The sequence below is a fragment of the Alosa sapidissima genome, chromosome 6 (genome assembly GCF_018492685.1).
Source record: "Alosa sapidissima isolate fAloSap1 chromosome 6, fAloSap1.pri, whole genome shotgun sequence".
Taxonomy (NCBI): Eukaryota; Metazoa; Chordata; class Actinopteri; order Clupeiformes; family Clupeidae; genus Alosa; species Alosa sapidissima.
Genome location: NC_055962.1, coordinates 1,170,910 through 1,191,298, shown reverse-complemented (window position 1 = coordinate 1,191,298; position 20,389 = coordinate 1,170,910). Strand labels below are relative to the sequence as shown.

At 41.3% G+C, this 20,389-nt stretch overlaps 1 protein-coding gene across 6 annotated transcripts in view; it reads left to right on the top strand.

Moving 5' to 3' along the window:
- enah (ENAH actin regulator) overlaps nucleotides 1–20,389 on the top strand; it is a 225,461-nt gene that overhangs the window by 122,854 nt on the left and 82,218 nt on the right. For all 6 annotated transcript variants that reach the window (XM_042094273.1, XM_042094275.1, XM_042094274.1 and 3 more), the window contains one exon: nucleotides 13,712–14,046. In XM_042094273.1, coding sequence (XP_041950207.1) covers nucleotides 13,712–14,046 — 335 coding nt within the window. The remainder of the gene's footprint in view (nucleotides 1–13,711; nucleotides 14,047–20,389) is intronic.

Here is a 20,389-nt window from a genome sequence, read left to right as displayed (position 1 = left end):
TGCCGCAGAATTACATTCATATTTTGAACTTACATAGTCCAATGCATTGTTCCACTACGTTAGTGTTTCCCAAAACCATAGTAGCAACTAACGTTCGCAACCACTATCGCAAAGTTGTGTAATTACAACTACACCTCTCAACCTGTGGTAGATTGCTAGAAGCATAGTTCCAGGGATCTTCATGTCAAAGACGTCACTGACGCCAGTTATTTGTTTGCAAATTAATAATTATAAATATATTTAGGTTTCTAATTGATATTTACACTTCTAACCACCATACATCCATATTTTAAAATGCCCAAGGCAGAAAATACATAAATTAAAAGTCAATTTGCAGCCATGTGCACGTAAGTAAAAGTCAGACACTTGCAGATAATAATAAGGTGGTGCGCACTTTTTGACGAGTCAGCTGAGAATATGTAGCCTTTGATTTTCATGGGGGGGGGGTCCTTGTTAGTTTACGCAAACCAAGCCAAGAAGGCTGATTCTGATTTTGATAATATGATCTGCACAAAAGATAAACTTAGGTAAATATGTCAATATTGTTGTCAACGTCTTAACCCAGATTCGAACTCTTGGACAGGGGACTGGTAACTGCTGTGCAACGGCGGCTGTCATCTGCCGGCCTTAACGCAATGTGCCACAGAAGTATGTGCAGGTGCCCGTTCACGTGCTACTAAACGTCATTAACCACCTTAGTCCAGACTACTGAAGTTTGGAAACTATCATGGTCCAAACTTACAGTACTATGTAAGTACGACAGTTTTGGGAAACAGTCGTAACTTACATGTTGGTTAGTTGAACGATGCATCCTGTTCGTAAAAAGCTAACCTCCATAGTTGTACGGGAAACGCCCCCCAGATCAGCTTGTAGGCCATTAGCAATCTGTTTATTTTATTTTATGAAGCCTACACAGTATATCACATGCCACATTCTCACTTTCAATAGACAGATGCAATAGCCATTGGTCAAGTATTGAGTATAAAGCAATTAAGATAGTATGAAGTACTTTTTGTATAGGGTACTATCATAAAAATTCGTTAAAACGAATAGCATTTTGCAATTTGACAAAACACTGGATTAAATATCGTAGGCACAGGAGAAAACGTGTACATTCATTGGCCCGTGGGGAGATCACATGCCAGTTGCCTCTCCCTTCAGTATGACTTGTTCGGCTGTGAGCTTGTTTCGCCAAAAAAAAAAACTATTGCAGATATCAATGCGTCTTTGTTCATGGGTTTGGCCTCACAGCAGAGGCTTAGACAACTATGACCCACGTTTTGGTTTCATAATTTGCACTACTTATTGACTGCAACGTAGTCAATTGACTGCTTGACAGGTTATTTTTATTTTTCTGTACAATACACAAATACATCTGCTTTATGCCGCAGAATTATGCACTTGGATAGCCTATAGAACGGGCACATTTTGGAGAGAACGCACGCAAGAATCTGTAGGCTATTTGTGGCTGGTTACCAGCAAACAATGTTTAATGCATTAACTCAAGACGTCAAACATTTTCTAAACAATACAAACAGAAAGGATGCAGCAGGCAGCAAATGTAGAAGAGTCATTTCCAGTGGAAGAACAAAATGCTGAATGAAGCCCAAATTTATGAAGGCATATCTGGCAAGTTGTTATTTTTTGAAGACATAAATGGTTGGGCTATATGCCTAGTTTGCAAGAAGGAGACATAAAGCGTGAGCATGCCACACTATCCACAGCTGTGGTAGCGGGGGTAGGAGGATTACTGTTAGCGCAGGATATATATAATAAAATTCTTCAACAGAAGGCCTGCCTCGAATGCAGGCTTGTGGTTTGCGCAGCCTACAGTAAGTAGGTCTAGTGAGTTAGGAGTCCTCTAGACTTCTTTTCAGCTATCTCAGAGGTGGAAAGTTGCGTTCATTGGGGGCAGGGCCGGGTTAACAATTCATAGACCCTTGGAAACAAATGTCTGATGGCCCCCCCTGCCCCCCAGCCAACGTGAATCGGGCGGTCAGTTAATAGACCTATCGTGAAGATTTGTATTGCCATTTAAGGCACGAGCGCATCTGTGAGGCCAAGCCTCACCAAGTAGCCCGTTTGTTTACAACTAACATTACATTTAATTAAACTGCTTATAGGCTATGCCGAAACATTTTGAATATCAGTGTCAGGTGAATTAGGAAATGCCTTATGGCTGAAAGCTGCTTGGGATCCCCCCTGTCAAGCAATAACCATACAAAAAGTTAAAAACAGATGACATGATGCGCATCACTGACATAATGCGCAAATAATATAGCCTAGATATTCCAATATATTCGAATACATGTGTTTATTTTAGAGGGGATATTCGAACGTCATTTTTGAGCAATTTTGACAGCCCTAGTCCACTGTAGGCTACGCCAATCGTCTATTAACACCTTCCACTAACCCCGGTGAGTGGGGGTCGCTATAATGCGTGTGAAATAGCACCATTGAGTAGCCTATGCGAAATAGCCTTAAAATCGTTCCGGTGTTGTGTGCCTTCTGGTTTCTCCACCTACTGGTTTCCTTGCATGCGCTGCCGCAGTTGTCAGACATTCACAAACAAGTTGTTTTAGGCGGTTTGAAGTCGCTTTTCATACGCCATGAGCGCTCGGCTACATTACAGCCACTCGGACAAAAGAAATGTAAAAAATATATGTTTTGAAAACTAGCATTAAACTGGATTCGATCCCGCAAAAGCAACACACGCGTGACTCTCTCCATCCTGATTCCCTACTCTTTGAGCCAACTAATATGTTACGCGAATCAATTAACTATTGTAGGCTACCATTAATTAATAATGTAGGCAACACCCAGGTAACATGTTGTCCAGGCTATCTGAAACAAGGGGTTGCCTCTCATCTACAACAACTGGTTACGTTGGGCTGCTACAGTCGTCAGTGCACTGTGCACAGTAGGCCTATGCTACTCTTTGTGGTTGATCAACTAAAAATAAAAGATGTATTTGGTGATGACGTTATTGTAGGCCTAGTAGACCTAAATTCTGAGAAATTAAATGGTACGAGAAACGATCTACATAGCGCACCAGACCGCGATGTCTTCAAGGGTTGAATGAAGGGAGTTTGCAAAAATTAGTGTATTTTTCAAGTCAATAAACATTCTTAATTTTCGAATGTCTTTGTCAGGGAACATCTGACTTTTAAAAACCATAGGCCTGGTAGTCGCTCAGACAAGGAGTTATAAGATAAAGGCAATACCATTTGTGTCACCTAATGCAGTTCAGTGAATTAGCAAGATACCATCAGAAGGCAACAACCATAAAGCACAGTGCGCGCGCGCGCACTCTCTCCCCTGCGCATAAAGCTGTCTGCGTGTTGTAGGCTAGATTTGCGTGAGTTCTTTCTATCTGCTTACTTTTGTGAGTTGCGACCACCTAGGCTATGTTATAGACGTTCTATGAGGTACCAGTGTTTAGCTGTGTCACAAAACAATAAGCTTTGTCAGACTACTTTTAAAATGATATTCAGGGCTATATACATTTTAAACATTCGGGGCTGAAGATCTGACCAAGCCTTGCGTTAATTCTTCAGGTGGGAAGTGTCAGGAATTTTCATACGAGAGACGCTCTCATTGGTGGTTAGTATATGAAGTAGGGAATTGACAGCAACATATCCAATCACATTATGAGAGATGCTGAATTTAACATAAACTGCGATGTTTGATTTTAAATGAATGTAAATTTAGCCGGGACTGTAAGCTGTCACACGTGGGTGCTCGATGTTTTCAGTGGGTGCCCGAGAGACGGAGCATCCACGGTATCGGCGCCTATGACAAGCGTATCTCGCGGTTGCATCCATTACAAACAAACATGCAATGTGAACGTCTGGGATTGGGAAGAGCACTAAATGCTCTACTGAATAAGCACAAAGTCAAACCTTTAAATGAAAAACACTCCCCACAAACCGCTAATGAAGTAAACTTGTGACCATCAAAAATCGTTTATCGCCTGTAACTCCGTGATAACAGGACGTAACAGGAAGGCATTTGGCTGAGCAACGGAGGTTAATATGCTCTATATTTTTATCCAAATGATGTCTGTCTTATCATCGTTGCACTCGGACAAAACCAGAATGTTTCATTTGTCCTGCGTTTCTTCTACGGCTGCAAACGGGAGTTTCGCAGTTAACCAAATATTTCTTTATTAGGGCAAGCCAGGCATATTTCTGGCTATTAAATTATTTCTAAACCAGTCTGCTAAAATTTGTAGTGAAGTCTGTGTAGGGTTTTCCAGGCTCCATTTCTTTTTACGAGACACCCTGCTCACTTGAGCCATCTACCGGTTGTTTGGGTTGTCGCAGCGTCACACTGGGAAAATACAAATTAAAGTCGTGTGATACCATGTGATCCCACGCGCGGACCGCGAGTGAAGTTGGCCAAGTCGAAGCACTGCCCACTGTATGCAATGCAAGACTACCTGCAAAACTGGGCTTTCAGTTGGTGTTGATGATAGTCATTGAATCTATGTTAAAATCAACATTACTTTGTCAACGTTAAAATCATTGAATCAACGTCGCGCTGCAACATTTATTCTACATCACTTTTGCACCCTTCATTAATATTGAAGCAACGTTGAAATTCTGACTACAGATCAACAGGTTTTTAATGGTACATGTATTTCCACTAAAATGAATATTGAAACAATGTTGAAATTACAACCAAACTAAAGATCAACGGGATTTCAGTGGTATTTCAATTGATATTAAACCTCAGTAAACCACTATTAGCCTAATCTGGCAAAATATTGTGAAATCCATATCCTGCTTTATCTACAGCCAGGATAAATTTGGCTAGGCCTAGGTATGTCTTGTTTAGGCTAAACAAGAATATGTCTTGTTTAGTAGAGGGTCCCTAAAGCCAAACCGAAGTATCCTGAGGTCTTTATGTGGTCGGATAGAGAGTCCAGAATGAATTTCATCAAGCCAGTACCTTTCCGGAAATGTTGCTGCTGCAGCTGGCGTTTTTAGGGGAAAGTCCGTAGCAGTCGATTGCCGAGTGTTGAGTAACACACTCTGGAAATTCACAATTTCGTCGCCGTTTTTAAATAAAAAAAAAAAAAAAACATAGTCCAGTATTTCTTTCGAAATTGAAATTAAGTTGTATGGACTGAACTATGTTTTTTTAAAAAAAAAAAAAAACGGTGACGAAATTGTGAATTTCCAGAGCGTGTTACTCCACTACTGGCTTGATGGCTCTATCCGACCACATAAAGACCTCAGGATACTTCGGTTTGGCTTTAGGGACCCTCTACTCACTACCACGTAAGTGTAATGTTGTTTGGAACTGTAGAAGAGGTATAAAAATAGCGTTTTGTAGCGGCGAAATGACTTGCCCTGGTCACTTCCAGGCTAACGAGTTTTGACTAAAAACGGTAAAATCGAACTTTCTCAAAACACATTCGAATGACATGATTTTGATGTCAACTCAACGTATGTACTCCCAATCATCCGTAAATTGATCTAAAGTGCATTTTACTCCGGATAATTCCTTTAAGCAAGTGCATGTGTTCAATCTTCATCTAGAAGTTCACGTGTACTGTGTTTTCCTACCATCCATAGCAGTTGCAGTCAGCCTGATCCTCCAGTAGCAGAGTGAAGCAGCACCTAACAGAAATAGAAGGGGGGGGGAGACAGCTGTTAGATAAATATGTTCAACTGAACAACAAACTAACAGCTAAGCCTACAATCAAGTAATTTTACGGCACAACCTACCACTCATACAAACGTAGTTCAAAACGAAGGCTAAGTTTCAGTCAGTTATTGTTTGCCATTTCCCTCGTCAGGCCAGCTATCGCTACGAAAAGCGGTTGGCCGCCCATTTCAGTGTGAAGTGCTTAGCTACCTAACCTGACCCTAGCCAGATGAATTTCGCTCCGCCTAGCTCCACTCATCCATCTGGAACCAATCCATTGAAGTGTTGCTTCAGAAGGCTGGGCCTAATCAAAAAATGCTTGCATATGATTGAATAAGCCACTTGTCCGTCATCTATTGACGTGCTCAGGGTGCGATTTGTGTAAAAACCAGAGGGGGGGATGATTTTGAATAAGTTTGTAAACCCCCCCACCCAAAAAAAAAAAAATGAACGAACGATTCATAGCCTAGTAATGTCATGGCTAATAATACCCTATATTGTTTTTGCCACCTTTGTAACATTTTAGTTTACCGTGGTGTATGACTTTAAACAGCGAGTGTGCTTGGTATGATGATCAGCTCCTCTAATGCAGGGTAGGACTACGTTTTGACAAGCATACAAATTCACCTTGTTCTTGCCCCATCTGAAATGACTTCTCTACTTTTGCTGCCTCCATCCTTTCTGTATTTGTTGTGTAAAAAAACGTTGTATATGATGGCACTGAAGTCTTAAGTTAGTGAATTGGCTAACAGTGTTAGTTGGTAACCAAATAGCCTACACATTGCGCTACACGCTGCGTAGGCTACGTGCATTCTCTCTCCTGCTGATTTGCGTTCAGTAGCCAAGTGCGTAATATTGCAAAAGTTGAGAAAAAAAATGTGTTTATTGTAGCCTACAGAAAATAAATAGCCTATCATACTGTCAGTTAATTGCCTACAGTGCAGTGAAGAGTTTGGAGAGTAAAGTTATAGGGCAACTTGAAGTTTTATGAAAATAATTTACGAACCAGAACATAAAGACCATGAAGCTTCTATTTCTTGCAGCTGTTAAAACACCCGCTAGATAGTTTAAATACCCACCAACATTCGTTTTTGCAGTACAGATTATTTCTAAAAGTTATTTGTCTACTACTGGCTGATTTATCAAACGAGTGCTTTCTCGTTCGTCCTCCGCAAACTACAGGTGTTTCTGTAGAGAGCCATTGAATAAGCGATGCCAAGCAATTTCTGTAACACTTTTTGTGACATTCAGCAAATATTTCCTCATTTAATGTAAGTTCCTTCGGACAATAGGCCTACGTTCTACTCTACGTGCAGTTGTCCTCCATTTCAGTTGCATCAGTTTTCTAATTTTGAAGGTTCTAAAACATTATTATGCTTCACTGAATCCTTCTTGTTTTCTTTCATTTGTCCAGCTAACTTTTCCATTGAACCTAGCCATTTATGATGGATTACACACTCGACATTCTGAAATGTCCTGCACGATCAAGGCCAAATTAAGTTATCACGCAGCCACTGTGTCAGCAGCATTAGTGCTGACGGTGACAGTGCGTTTCTGATGTCAGATTATTATGTAGGCTAGCCTACTAGACTGTTCTCACGTTGCAGCGCTTTACTTATTATATGAAGTAGCATTAATCAATATGAGGGGCAGAGGGGGATAAATGTTGTCCCCCCCCGACGATAAAAATAATTTAGCAGAGGTAGGGATAGGAAAACCAGAGGGGGGGGGAATCCTAACCATCCCCCCCTACAAATCGCACCCTGGATGTGCTACTTCAACCACTCACATCGAAGCCAACCCTTGACGCTGATAACAGTCTCACAGTCGCTTCTACGCTATGTCACATCTATGAAACTCCCGCCCTGCGTCCTGATTGGCTGTACCATAAAATCGGTTGCAGAAATCACTCTCAATGGAAGAGGTCCCAGATGGATGTGAGTGAAGCTAGGCGGAGCTAAGCGGAACAAAATTTATCTGGCTAGGGTCAGGTTATTAGCTACCGCCTCCACTGCACACAACCGTGAACCTAGAAACATTCCCGAGGTCTAGCTAACGTAATATAACTTGCCTACTGAATCCTCGGTTATCGCTTAATCAAGTTATGAACTTACTCGGCGTAATACCAATATTATCAAACTAGCTAGAGGTAAACTTAACATCCTCTCTAGACGTAGCATCTACGAGTATGTTGCTAAGCTACAAGTTTGAAGTTAACGCCAGCTTGCTTGCTTACTTGATTAGCCGAGTCGTTTTAAACAGACTTCACACACTCCATTCGAATAAAAAACACAAATTAATTGTAACTTACATTGGTTGTGGTAGGAAAACATCAGTTTCGTCGTCGTTGGTTGGACGAACCAGACACCAAGAATGTAAACTTTCTGCAAGAGGATGCTTGACAGCAGTGCCTGTAGGAATCAATGATGCAAGGAGAAGGCTACTGCACATGCGCACAAGTTAATTACGGGATGTGGAGTTTTAGGGAGCACCAGATCATAGACTGTATATATAGAACTGGACAGTGTGCCGTCTGTTAAGAGTGATGCGAGCGTTAGTCCAGAGCCCCCTGGTGGCTGGCTGCAGTACAATGTGTAACTCCGCCCATCCCCATGTATTTCAATGGCCAAGTAGCCAACTTTCCGTGTCACTTTTCTCATCTAAAACTATTTTTGTATCAACAACTTTTTATTCGAAAAAATAGTTTTCAAGATGCTTCAATACACACAATTTTTCTTTTCTCGCTGAAATTATTTTTTTTAATGTTATATTAACAAATCTAAAAGGGCGTGTTTACACCTATGATTGACAGCTGACTGCAGACACTACCGCGTCATCGCTCACTTATTTTAACACCTGATTTCGACCCTATGATTTCGACACATAATCTAACCTAAATAAGTGTTGCTGTTATTATCATTAGGCTATATCTTATCACAGTCTGACTAAATACATATTGATAGTCATACATTGTGTAGTTGCTGGTAAGAGACATCGTTGTTAGTTGTGACAGATTCTTTGTGAAAAAAGATATGTTCTGTTCTTTCGTAGATGCTAAATATATTAGCTCATAGCATGCTACATCATGCTAGCATTAGCCAGTTGATAGGTAAAGTAAAAGGGCTCTGCTATATTGATCCGAAGTGACGTTAGCCATAGTCACCATCATTTACAGTCCTACTTGTTTGAAATGGTTTAACGTAACCAGTGATTGCCGCCATCATCGTTGCAACTTCATTTGGATATACTTTGTCACTGGAGAAGGCGATGTAAAGTTTCATTAACGTTAACTCTTGCTTAGTTTTGCGAATGGCAAAAAACGCCACCTAGCCTGCTAGGTCGACAACCTCGGTATGCCCATTTATGAATCAGCCCGACAAATAACGTTACTTGTGTTTTAGTGAACACATTATTGGACCATAGCTTAACGTGAGGAGGGATTCAAAGTTACAAATGGCCAATTTGCTTAGTATGCTCAGAACAGCGGTATCTGAAAATGCGTTAAGGTATCGTTGTTACCTGCGATTGCACTGCTGGAGAAGCATTTTGCATGAGAAATCCTCCCGTAGCATTTTGCGGGGTAAATCCTCCCGTAGACGTACATCATTTCAAAATAATACGTCTAAATTGAAAACTGTGACAACTCATTGATAGGCCCTCTCAATATGTCTGTAATCGTATGCCTCTACCACAGGCTTGCTAGTCTTTCACCAGAGAGGGTGCTCCATTATAAATCAAAAATGTAATACTGCAGCCTTCATGTCAGCTGTAAAAATATGAGAACATGGACCTACTACATCAGGACAGGATACTCTAAACATTTTACACATAATCAGGAAGCTACTTTGCTGTTCAGTGTGTGATTTAAATAAAGTGGTACTACGTTTAAAGAAACATTTTTATTCTTTGTTTCAAGTGCATAATAAAATACCACATTATGATGGTTATGGTTACCCTTAACAAATACAAAACAATATAATACTTAAAACAGGGATCAATCAATAGCCTAATGAAATAAACAATGAGGGGGGAAAGCAATAATAAATAATAATGCCCATTCAATCAATAATATAATAACAATAACATGGTAAGACTACATTAAGGAGAATATCAATAATAAACAATGTCAAATTAATCAACAGCCTATAATGAAAATAAAACAGTACTACTGCATACAAACCATAATGTATAAGAAGTGCTTAAAAGACCAAAAACTATCACAAGAACGAAGAGCACTGGGCAACTCATTCCACCAACATGGTACCACTGAGGAAAAGAGTCTTGAATTTGACCTAGCGTTTAAGACTGGTCGACACAACAGAAGTTCATCAGAAGACCACAGTGGGCGGTTGGGGATGTATATCTTGATCATTGAATTAAAATAACAAGGAGCAGATCCAGTCAATGTCCTATAGGCCAAAGTGAGAGATTTAAATTTAATTCTGTCTACTGTAGGGAGCCAATGGAGAGTAACTAGGAGAGGAGTTACGATGTGTCCTCTTTGGCTGATTGTGGCATGTTGCAGCATTCTGAATGATAGATCACACAAAAATAAAAAACATTCAATATTGATTTAGTATCAACCAATAATTAATCTGATATTAACATTCTTGTAACATCTACATCTTTGTGTAGGCTACAGTTAAATACTAAGCAATGGCCTCTGACTTAAATACCAAGGCAGTTAAATGACCGTGGTATAGTCTACGTGATACACAGGACTACACAGTAAACCCATTTAAAATAGGCAAGGATATGTATTTAATAACATTTGGGGTTGCTCACAGTATACCCACCACTACAACTAACTAACTCTACTACACCACTAGTTAAATGGCGCATTGCAATTTACATTTTGTGTGAGTTCAGGGGCATACAGAAAGTTGAAGTTTGGGTGACATCAATAAAGAAAATAGAAACAAAGGGATGTGTACAGCCTCAAGTATAAATGATGTCACATTAACAGAAGGTTCAGAGCAGAAGCAGACCTTTCTTGGTGCCATGCAAGTTATTGAAAGTCATGTGTTTTCAGAACGTAGTGGTGCTGTGCCATGTCCCATGTATAAGGGGCTTCAGGTTGATCCAGTGACGGTGGGTGATGATGTCAGGGAGATGGATGTCAGGGTACTTGGAGAAAGGGGGAGGACATGCCACCTCAGACCACCCCAGCCAAACATCTTCACGTAGGCATTCCCTTGCTTGCAGACTAATGTAGACCATGGAGACCACCTTGCCGCCACCTCCAGTACATTCAGTCATCACCCATATCTTACCTGCAAAAAGGAAAGTTACAATAAAGTTAGTCAGACAATTTTACAACATTACAAAGCATCTAATCAGGCACTCAACACCACTAGTAATACCAATTAATTAAATATATGTGTGCAATAAACTTCACAGCCTACCTACAATGTTAACTACACATTTAAATATGCGGTGTGAATGTTATTAACTTGCGTCAGCTTGAAAAATAACGTTATCAGTATGACTTATCATGGACGTTAGATGACAAACTAAGGTCTTTCTCAAATGTTCACCGATATCCCTGGGAAGTGACTGGTTCTTGGCGTAGCAGCTAGTGTTTAATGCAGGCGTTTCATTTATCGATCATTCACTTATGCGGTCTACAACTACTGACCTACCGATCTATTTTTTACAGTCTATGCTACCGACCTACCATCACAGAAGTAGCTCCAACAGAGGTGTCGTTAACGTTAGAAAAAATGGCTAGTAGTTACATTAACACGAGGTTGATGAGGTCCATGCTTCACATTACGTTAACGTTAACTTGCGTTGCTTTATCACATCATACCGTTGCTTTATCACATCATATACTGTACTGACTGTCTAGTGTTATTAATCCCCATGTACAGTCAATGGTAACTCCATGTTGAGATGGCATACATGATATTTGAAAACAGCAACAACTAATAAAACCAATTATATCATGCATCGACTGTTAAGGGAGCTGTGTGCTAATCTTCACTTCAATGACTAACTTAGCCTCCCGGTAACGTTAATGTAGCTGCTAACGTTAGCATGTAATTCGCTGTCCGCATTTCTGTTGTTAGCTCATTAGTATTCACCATACTAAATTGTCACAGTCTATAATCAACATAATAAGCTCTCTTAGACGTATTTAAGAACACCAATAGACAAAAAAAACGTTTCAGTTGATACGCAACACTTACCAGACAAGAACAAACCGATTGTTGTTTGTACTGTTTACCTAACTCAGTCACAGCCGTAAAATTCATCCAGCCAGCTAGCCTTCAGCGCCGAGTCGACCTGCGTTGTGGAAAGGAGAAGGGGGCGGGTTTCACTTGACAAGGGGCGTGTTTAACTCGCTGAGTGGCAACTGAGTGGGCGTGCCTGACCGCGACTCCTCTTCACTGCGCATGCTTCAACTTTTGCTGCGCAGCCGCACTTCAAATTGGCTCCAAATTTTCCAAGATGGCGTCGCCTCGGCGGCTTCAATTCCATAGAACACTGTAGAATGCAGCCACACTGTCCAGTTCTATATATACAGTCTATGCACCAGATTGTATGCATTAGAAGCTGAGACAGTTGGATTCACAGGTGACACCTGTGCATTCATTCACTGTTCACAATTCACTGTACATTATTAGGAGATGCACACATCTCTTTATATAAGTTCTCACAGTTGATGGTGTTTGTCAGAGTGGCAGAGGCAATTACAGCAGTGGCGATATCCTTTCACATCCTCATGACCACGAATGTCATATTGCTTTCATAACAGTTCCATTGCCATCTAATTTAGTTTTAAGATACAGAATTGTGTTTTCTATCGTTTATTTATTTTTTTGTTCGTTCATCGTCTGCCCACACAAATAGTTCTAATCTAGCCTTTTCGTTTACCGTTGTCAAGCAACATGACACCACTCGAAAGACCTACATTAGGGTTTTGCCGATGGACAATATCATCGTCCGGGAAGCAACCATCGTGATGCCACGCTCCCACATGCCAGTCACTAATTCCTGCTGTAACAGGCTAAAACATAAAAAAGCCTTTCCCTGGAAATGAAATTGAGCCTACTTTAAAGGCTGTCAGCCAAACAGTTATCACGTAGTAGTCTACCGTCTCATAAAATAAAAGACTTATTAGTCTACCATCTTATTCAAATAATTCCTGACTGTGACGTGAATGTGTAATTGTCTTTTTGTAGCCTACATGTCTCGCAGGCCTATAGCTTACATTTGACGTAAAATATGTAGCAATGTTTTAGCAGAAAATAGTCCTATTGAATTATTATTGTTAGGCTATGACTAGGACATTCTAGTGCTCAAATTTTTTTGCGAGGCTACAGCGAGCGCCAAATGCGTCCTTCTCCTCTGTGTTAAAATAAACCACTTCTTTCGTTAATTACAGGATCAGAAGGTAGCCTATCCGTCTTTCACTGTAAGGCTTGAATTTCATGCATTTAGCAAAAGACCCAGACAGTAGCGGAGTAATCGGGATTCGTTATCTGTAAAAGTTTTTTTTACTTAGCCCTATAGCCTGGACTGCGCAATCGCAGCCCTTTACTTTAACTTCCCGCCGCCCTCATAGTCAGCATAGACGGTAGCCTGATAACGTGGGATGCTGCATAGCGTAGGCCTACTACTGAAGATTTTAAATGAGTGACAACGATAGTAGTCTTAAGTAGCTTTTTTGCTAGGCCCAGCACATAAGTGTTCAGATTGACTGTCTATCCGTCTTTCATAACGATTTTCTTGGAGCAGATCTTCCACACAACTTCGGTAGTCTGGTCAGTATGTCTCTCTTAGCTGTCCACTTTCATCAGGCCGTATATCAATAATACATTTTTTATTTTTTATGTAGAAAATTATAAAATGTATTTCTGTACAGACATATGGTATTAATTAGTGTTTACTAGAGCCCCCCCCCCCCCCCCCCCGACGATATCATCGTCCATCACGATGTTTTACTGTACACATCGTCAACTGCCAATTTAGGGAACATCGCAATGCTCCCCTCCATAAATACAATTCTCTTTTTTTCCATGTGTTTTTTTTTCTCACCTGATTCCCTCAGGCAGCAGCAAGACCTTCAGCGCCAGAAGGATCAGGAACGGGAACAGGAGCGTGAGTTGCAGGAGCGAGATCGTCTGGAGCAAGAACGGCAAGAACGAGAACGTTTAGAGCGGGACAGGGTGGATAGGGAGCAGTTACAACATGAACGTGCAGAGCGTCAGCGCCAGGAACGGCAAGAGCAAGAGCGTCAGGAACAAGACCAGCTGGAGCGTGAGCGGCTGGAGAAAGAATTGATAGAGCAAGAGAGGATGGAAAGGGAGAAGCAAGACAGGGAGCAGGAGCAGTTGGACAAAGAACACATGGACTGGGAAAGAGGCAGGCGCATGTCTAATGCTGGTGAGTCTCTATTTGTTTCTTGATCTACACCCTACACAGTACAATAGAACTACTGAACAGCTGTCAACAAATGAATGGGTCATACAAGTTTACAAGTTTACCCTTATCCCTTTGCATTATTTGCAGTACCTATTTTTCATGTAGTGATTACTGATGTTCTCACTTTTTTGCCTAAACCTCTGTAGCAACAGTATTTTAGGCTACAGCGTTTAACTATAACTTGTAAGCTTGATGCATGTGAGTTAGCATGATGCTACTCCATGGTACCTCATCTGCTCCCATGCATCCATTTTTCATTTTAATTGTGTGGGTGATGCTCAAGATGGCTACATTTAACTCAAAGCCCTGTTATCCAGGACAGATGGGCAGCTGCCAGGTCTAGAAAAAGTTAGTTGCTTTGTAGCATGAGCTGCTTACCTGTGTGCATGAGTTCCATAGTTACTACATTACAGTACATTAGCCAGACTGCTCTGCCCTGTAAACACAGGTCTGACTTCATACAAAGATTGACACACGCAGTGGTGTCGTTAGGTATGGGCATTTGGGGCTATAGCCCTGGATGTTTTTTCAATAGCCCCTCTCACAACACTTACTAAAAAAAAGAAGAGAGAGCAAATAACGCAGAATCTATTTGAAGGGTTTAGATGCAAAAGCCTCTAAATGCCACCTACGTCAAAAATGAGAGAAAGATGTTGAGTGGATTCTCTCCACACATAGTATAAGTTAATCAAATAATTTAAAACCCACTAAATACCACTCTCTTCCTGGTCTGAAGGTTTATAGCGATTTATTGGGGGCCAAGCTGCGCGGCAACCCATATTGATTCTACCTTTTCTTATTATTATTGGGGGCCAAGCAGCGAAGCTGCGCAGCAACCCATAGTGTTTGTACCTTTTCTTATTATTGGGGGCCAAGCAGCGAAGCTGTGAGGCAACCCATAGTGATTCTATGTGTTCTTATTATTATTATAACGAAACGCTCATTTGCCATTGAACCATACAGTAAAAAGTTGGGAAATTTGGCACATTGATTCGGTATAGTCATATGATTAATTTCACTAAGTTTCATGTCAAGTGCTCTAGCGGCCCCAATGTGTCAGATTTTGCATTACATCTATGCGCTTAAAGTTTCAACCATACAAATTGAGGTATACTTGGAATCCTTGGATGAGACCAAACTCAACGCACCCCATGACGTCAATTTCTGCCACGTTGGATCTTCCGCCATATTGGATTTAATCAAAAACACTTAAAAGGAATCAAAGGTCATAAAATTTGCAAAACTTTAGCAAAACTTTCTCGCATCGACACCAAACTTGGTACATGGACTCGGGAACACATCCTGAAGACGCACAATGTATTTAGTGAGCTTTGACCACTAGGGGCGCTATAATTATCAACAATTTCTTGTATCGACACCAAACTTGATATGTGGACTTGTGACTACAACCTGAGGACGCACAATAAATTTGGTGATGTTTGAGGTGTGCTTATGTGTGGGGAGCTATTGGGTTGTGTGGGGGAGGAAGTTTATCTGTGTACATGTCTGTGTGTGGGACGGGGGGGTTAATTGGGTGTGTGTATAATGTAGCAACACTGGGTTGCCATGACAACTCCTGCTCAACTGCTTGGCCCCCACATTGCTGCTTGCAGCTATATTTATTGGGGGCCAAGCAGCGAAGCTGCGAGGCAACCCATAGTGATTCTATGTGTTCTTATTGGGGGCCAAGCAGCGAAGCTGCGAGGCACCATTAGTGATTCTACCTATTCCTATTATTGGGGGCCAAGCAGCGAAGCGGCAAGGCAACCCTTAGTGATTCTACCTTTTCTTATTATTATTGGGGGCCAAGCAGCGAAGCTGCGAGGCAACCCATAGTGATTCTATTTGTTCTTATTGGTGGCCAAACAGCGAAGCTGCGAGGCAACCCATATTGATTCTACCTTTTCTTATTATTATTGGGGGCCAAGCAGCGAAGCTGCGCAGCAACCCATAGTGTTTGTACCTTTTCTTATTATTGGGGGCCAAGCAGCGAAGCTGTGAGGCAACCCATAGTGATTCTATGTGTTCTTATTATTATTATAACGAAACGCTCATTTGCCATTGAACCATACAGTAAAAAGTTGGGAAATTTGGCACATTGATTCGGTATAGTCATATGATTAATTTCACTAAGTTTCATGTCAAGTGCTCTAGCGGCCCCAATGTGTCAGATTTTGCATTACATCTATGCGCTTAAAGTTTCAACCATACAAATTGAGGTATACTTGGAATCCTTGGATGAGACCAAACTCAACGCACCCCATGACGTCAATTTCTGCCACGTTGGATCTTCCGCCATATTGGATTTAATCAAAAACACTTAAAAGGAATCAAAGGTCATAAAATTTGCAAAACTTTAGCAAAACTTTCTCGCATCGACACCAAACTTGGTACATGGACTCGGGAACACATCCTGAAGACGCACAATGTATTTAGTGAGCTTTGACCACTAGGGGCGCTATAATTATCAACAATTTCTTGTATCGACACCAAACTTGATATGTGGACTTGTGACTACAACCTGAGGACGCACAATAAATTTGGTGATGTTTGAGGTGTGCTTATGTGTGGGGAGCTATTGGGTTGTGTGGGGGAGGAAGTTTATCTGTGTACATGTCTGTGTGTGGGACGGGGGGGTTAATTGGGTGTGTGTATAATGTAGCAACACTGGGTTGCCATGACAACTCCTGCTCAACTGCTTGGCCCCCACATTGCTGCTTGCAGCTATATTTATTGGGGGCCAAGCAGCGAAGCTGCGAGGCAACCCATAGTGATTCTATGTGTTCTTATTGGGGGCCAAGCAGCGAAGCTGCGAGGCACCATTAGTGATTCTACCTATTCCTATTATTGGGGGCCAAGCAGCGAAGCGGCAAGGCAACCCTTAGTGATTCTACCTTTTCTTATTATTATTGGGGGCCAAGCAGCGAAGCTGCGAGGCAACCCATAGTGATTCTATTTGTTCTTATTGGTGGCCAAACAGCGAAGCTGCGAGGCAACCCATAGTGATTCTATTTGTTCTTCTTATTATTGGGGGCCAAGCAGCGAAGCTGCGAGGCAACCCATAGTGATTCTACGTATTCTTATTGGGGGCCAAGCAGCGAAGCTGCGAGGCAACCCATAGTGATTCTATTTGTTCTTATTATTATTGGGGGCCAAGCAGCGAAGCTGCGAGGCAACCCATAGTGATTCTACGTATTCTTATTATTGGGGGCCAAGCAGCGAAGCTGCGAGGCAACCCATAGTGATTCTACGTATTATTGTTATTATTATTATTATTATTATTATAACAAAACGCTAATTTGCCATTAAACCATACAGTAAAAAGTTGGGATATTCGGCACATTGATTCGGTTCAGTCATATCTTTAATTTATCAAAGTTTCAAGTCTGCACTTTGAGTGCTCTAGCGCCACCAACATTTCACATTTTTTATTACATCAATGCACATAACGTTTGAACGGTACACCACATTTTGAACATTAAGGTATGTTTGGAATCCTTGGATGAGACCGAACTCAACGCAGATGTGAATTTATGAGGTAAACGTAATTGATCAGGCTGCCATATTGGATTTAATCAAAAACACCTAAAAGGCATCAAAGTTGGCAAAGTTTGTCCGATTTTCACGAAACTTGACGCAGATGATCTTCAGACCATATTCAAAACCCGTCGCCCGTCACGACCAATCAAGTTTGGCAGCGAAGCCGCCAAACAGGAAGTGAAGTGATCTCAGCAAGGCTTTCGCGTATCAACACCAAACTCAGTATAGGGTCTCAGGACCCAATTAGGAGGAGGCTCAATAAATTTGGTGACTTTTGACCTATAGGTGGCGCTATAATTACCAAAATTACGTTTTAGCCTGTAACGGGTCATGTGTTTGGAATTAAAGCATATTAGTGATATCTGTTAATACCTTTAGAGGTCCTTTGGCCGCCACATGCCAACATGTGACGTCAACATAATTGATTCGACCGCCATATTGGATGTCATCAAAAACACTTAAAAGGCATCAAAGGTCACAATGTTTCTCCGATTTTTACGAAACTTGACGCAGATGATCGTCAGACCATGAAGCCGCCAAACAGGAAGTGAAGTGATATCTCAGCAATGCTTTCACATATCAAAACCAAACTAGGTATATGGGCTCAGGACTCAATCAGGAGGACGCTCAAGAAATGTGGTAAATTTTGACCACTATGTGGCGCTATAATCACAGGAAGTGGGCTCATATTTCTTCAATGCTTTTACGTATCGGCACCAAACTTGGCTCATTGACTCGGGAGCACATCCTGAGGACATACAATAATTTTAGCGACCTTTGACCACTAGGGGTGCTATAATTTGCAAAACTTTCTCGTATCAACACCAAACTTGGTATGTGGAATCGTGACTACAACCTGAGGATGCACAATAAATTTGGTGACTTTTGACCACTAGGGGTGCTATAATTTGCGACACTTTCTCGTATCGACACCAAACTTGATATGTGGACTCGTGACTACAACCTGAGGACGCACAATACATTTGGTGATGTTTGAGGTGTGCGTGTCTGTGGGGAGCCATTGGGGTGTGTGGTGGAGGAAGTTTATCTGTGTATATGTGTGTGTGTCGGACGGGGGCGTTAATTGGGTGTGTGTATAATGTAGCAACATTGGGTTGCCATGACAACTCCTGCTCAACTGCTTGGCCCCCACATTGCTGCTTGCAGCTATATTTACACATCTTTCCGCTGCCATTGAAGTCTATGGCAGCCCATAGAACCGTACAGTAAAAAGTTGTGAAATTTGGCACATTGATTCCATACATTCCCTTATTCCATTTCACCAATTTTCAAGTCTGAATCCCAGGCAGTCTAGCGCCACCAATGTGTCAAAGTTGGCGTTGCATCCATGCACTTAACTTTTGAACCATATGTCCAATTTTGAACATCGATATATAGTTGGAACCCCTGGACCGACCTGAGTTTAATGACTCCTATTACGTTACTTTCCGCCATATTGGACCTCCGCCATATTGGATTTCATCAAAAACATTTAAAAGTTTTCATAGGTCACAAACTTCATCCAATTTTCATGAAACTTGGATGTCTCATAATTGCATTGCCTTTGACACCCATACTCAAGACTAGTCGCCAGTCACGACCAATCAAAATTGGCGGAGAAACCGCCAAACAGAAAGTGAACTAAGATCTCGACAAGGCTTTCACATATCAAAACCAAACTCAGTATATGGGCTCAGGATCCAATTAGGAGGAGGCTCAATAAATTTGATGACTTTTGACCTACAGGTGGCGCTATAATTAACAAAACTACGTTTTGGCTTCTATGGGTTGATGTGTTTGAAATTAAAACATATTAGTGATCTCTGTTAATATTTTGGGAAGTCCTAAGGCTGACACATATCAACTTTTGACATTAAAATAATTGATTGGACCGCCATATTGGATTTCATCAAAAACACAGTTTTCACAGGTCACAAATTTCATCCAATTTTCACGAAACTTGGTAGAGATGATTTTCAGGCCATGCCTCACAAATGCATTGCTTTTTGGACCTTTATTCAAAACAAGTCAGCCGTGACGACCAATCGAAATTGGTGGCGAAGCCTCCAAACAGGAAGTGAACTGTTATCTCCGCCAAGCTTTCACGTATCAAAACCAAACTCAGTACATGGGCTCAGGACCCAATTAGGAGAAGGCTCAATACATTTTGTGACTTTTGACCACTATGGGGGCGCTATAATCACAGGAAGTAGGCTCATATCTCAGCAACATTTTCACATATCAAAACCAAACTTGGTATATGGACTTGGGACCCCATCCTGAGGACACACAATCAATTTGGTGACCTTTGACCACTAGGTGGGCGCAAGAGTTACAGGAAGTTAGCTCCTATCTCAGCAACGCTTTCACGTACCAAAACCAAACTTGGTACATGGACTTGGGACCCCATCCTGAGGACACACAATACATTTGGTGTACTTTGACCACTAGGGGCGCTATAATTAGCAATACTTTCTCGTATCATCCTCAAACTTGGTACGTGGACTCATGAACACATCCTGAATAGCTACAATACATTTGGTGTCTTTTGACCACTAGGGAGAACTATGACATGAATTAGGCTCATATCTTACTAATGCTTTCATGGATTGAAACCAAACTTTGTACATGGACTCAAGACCCAATCCCAATCCAATTCATTCCAATTCAAACCAATCCAATCAACAATCACAAGAAGTAGCCTCATATTTTAGCAATCCCAATCCAATCCAGTTTAATTCAATACAATCCAATCAACAATCAC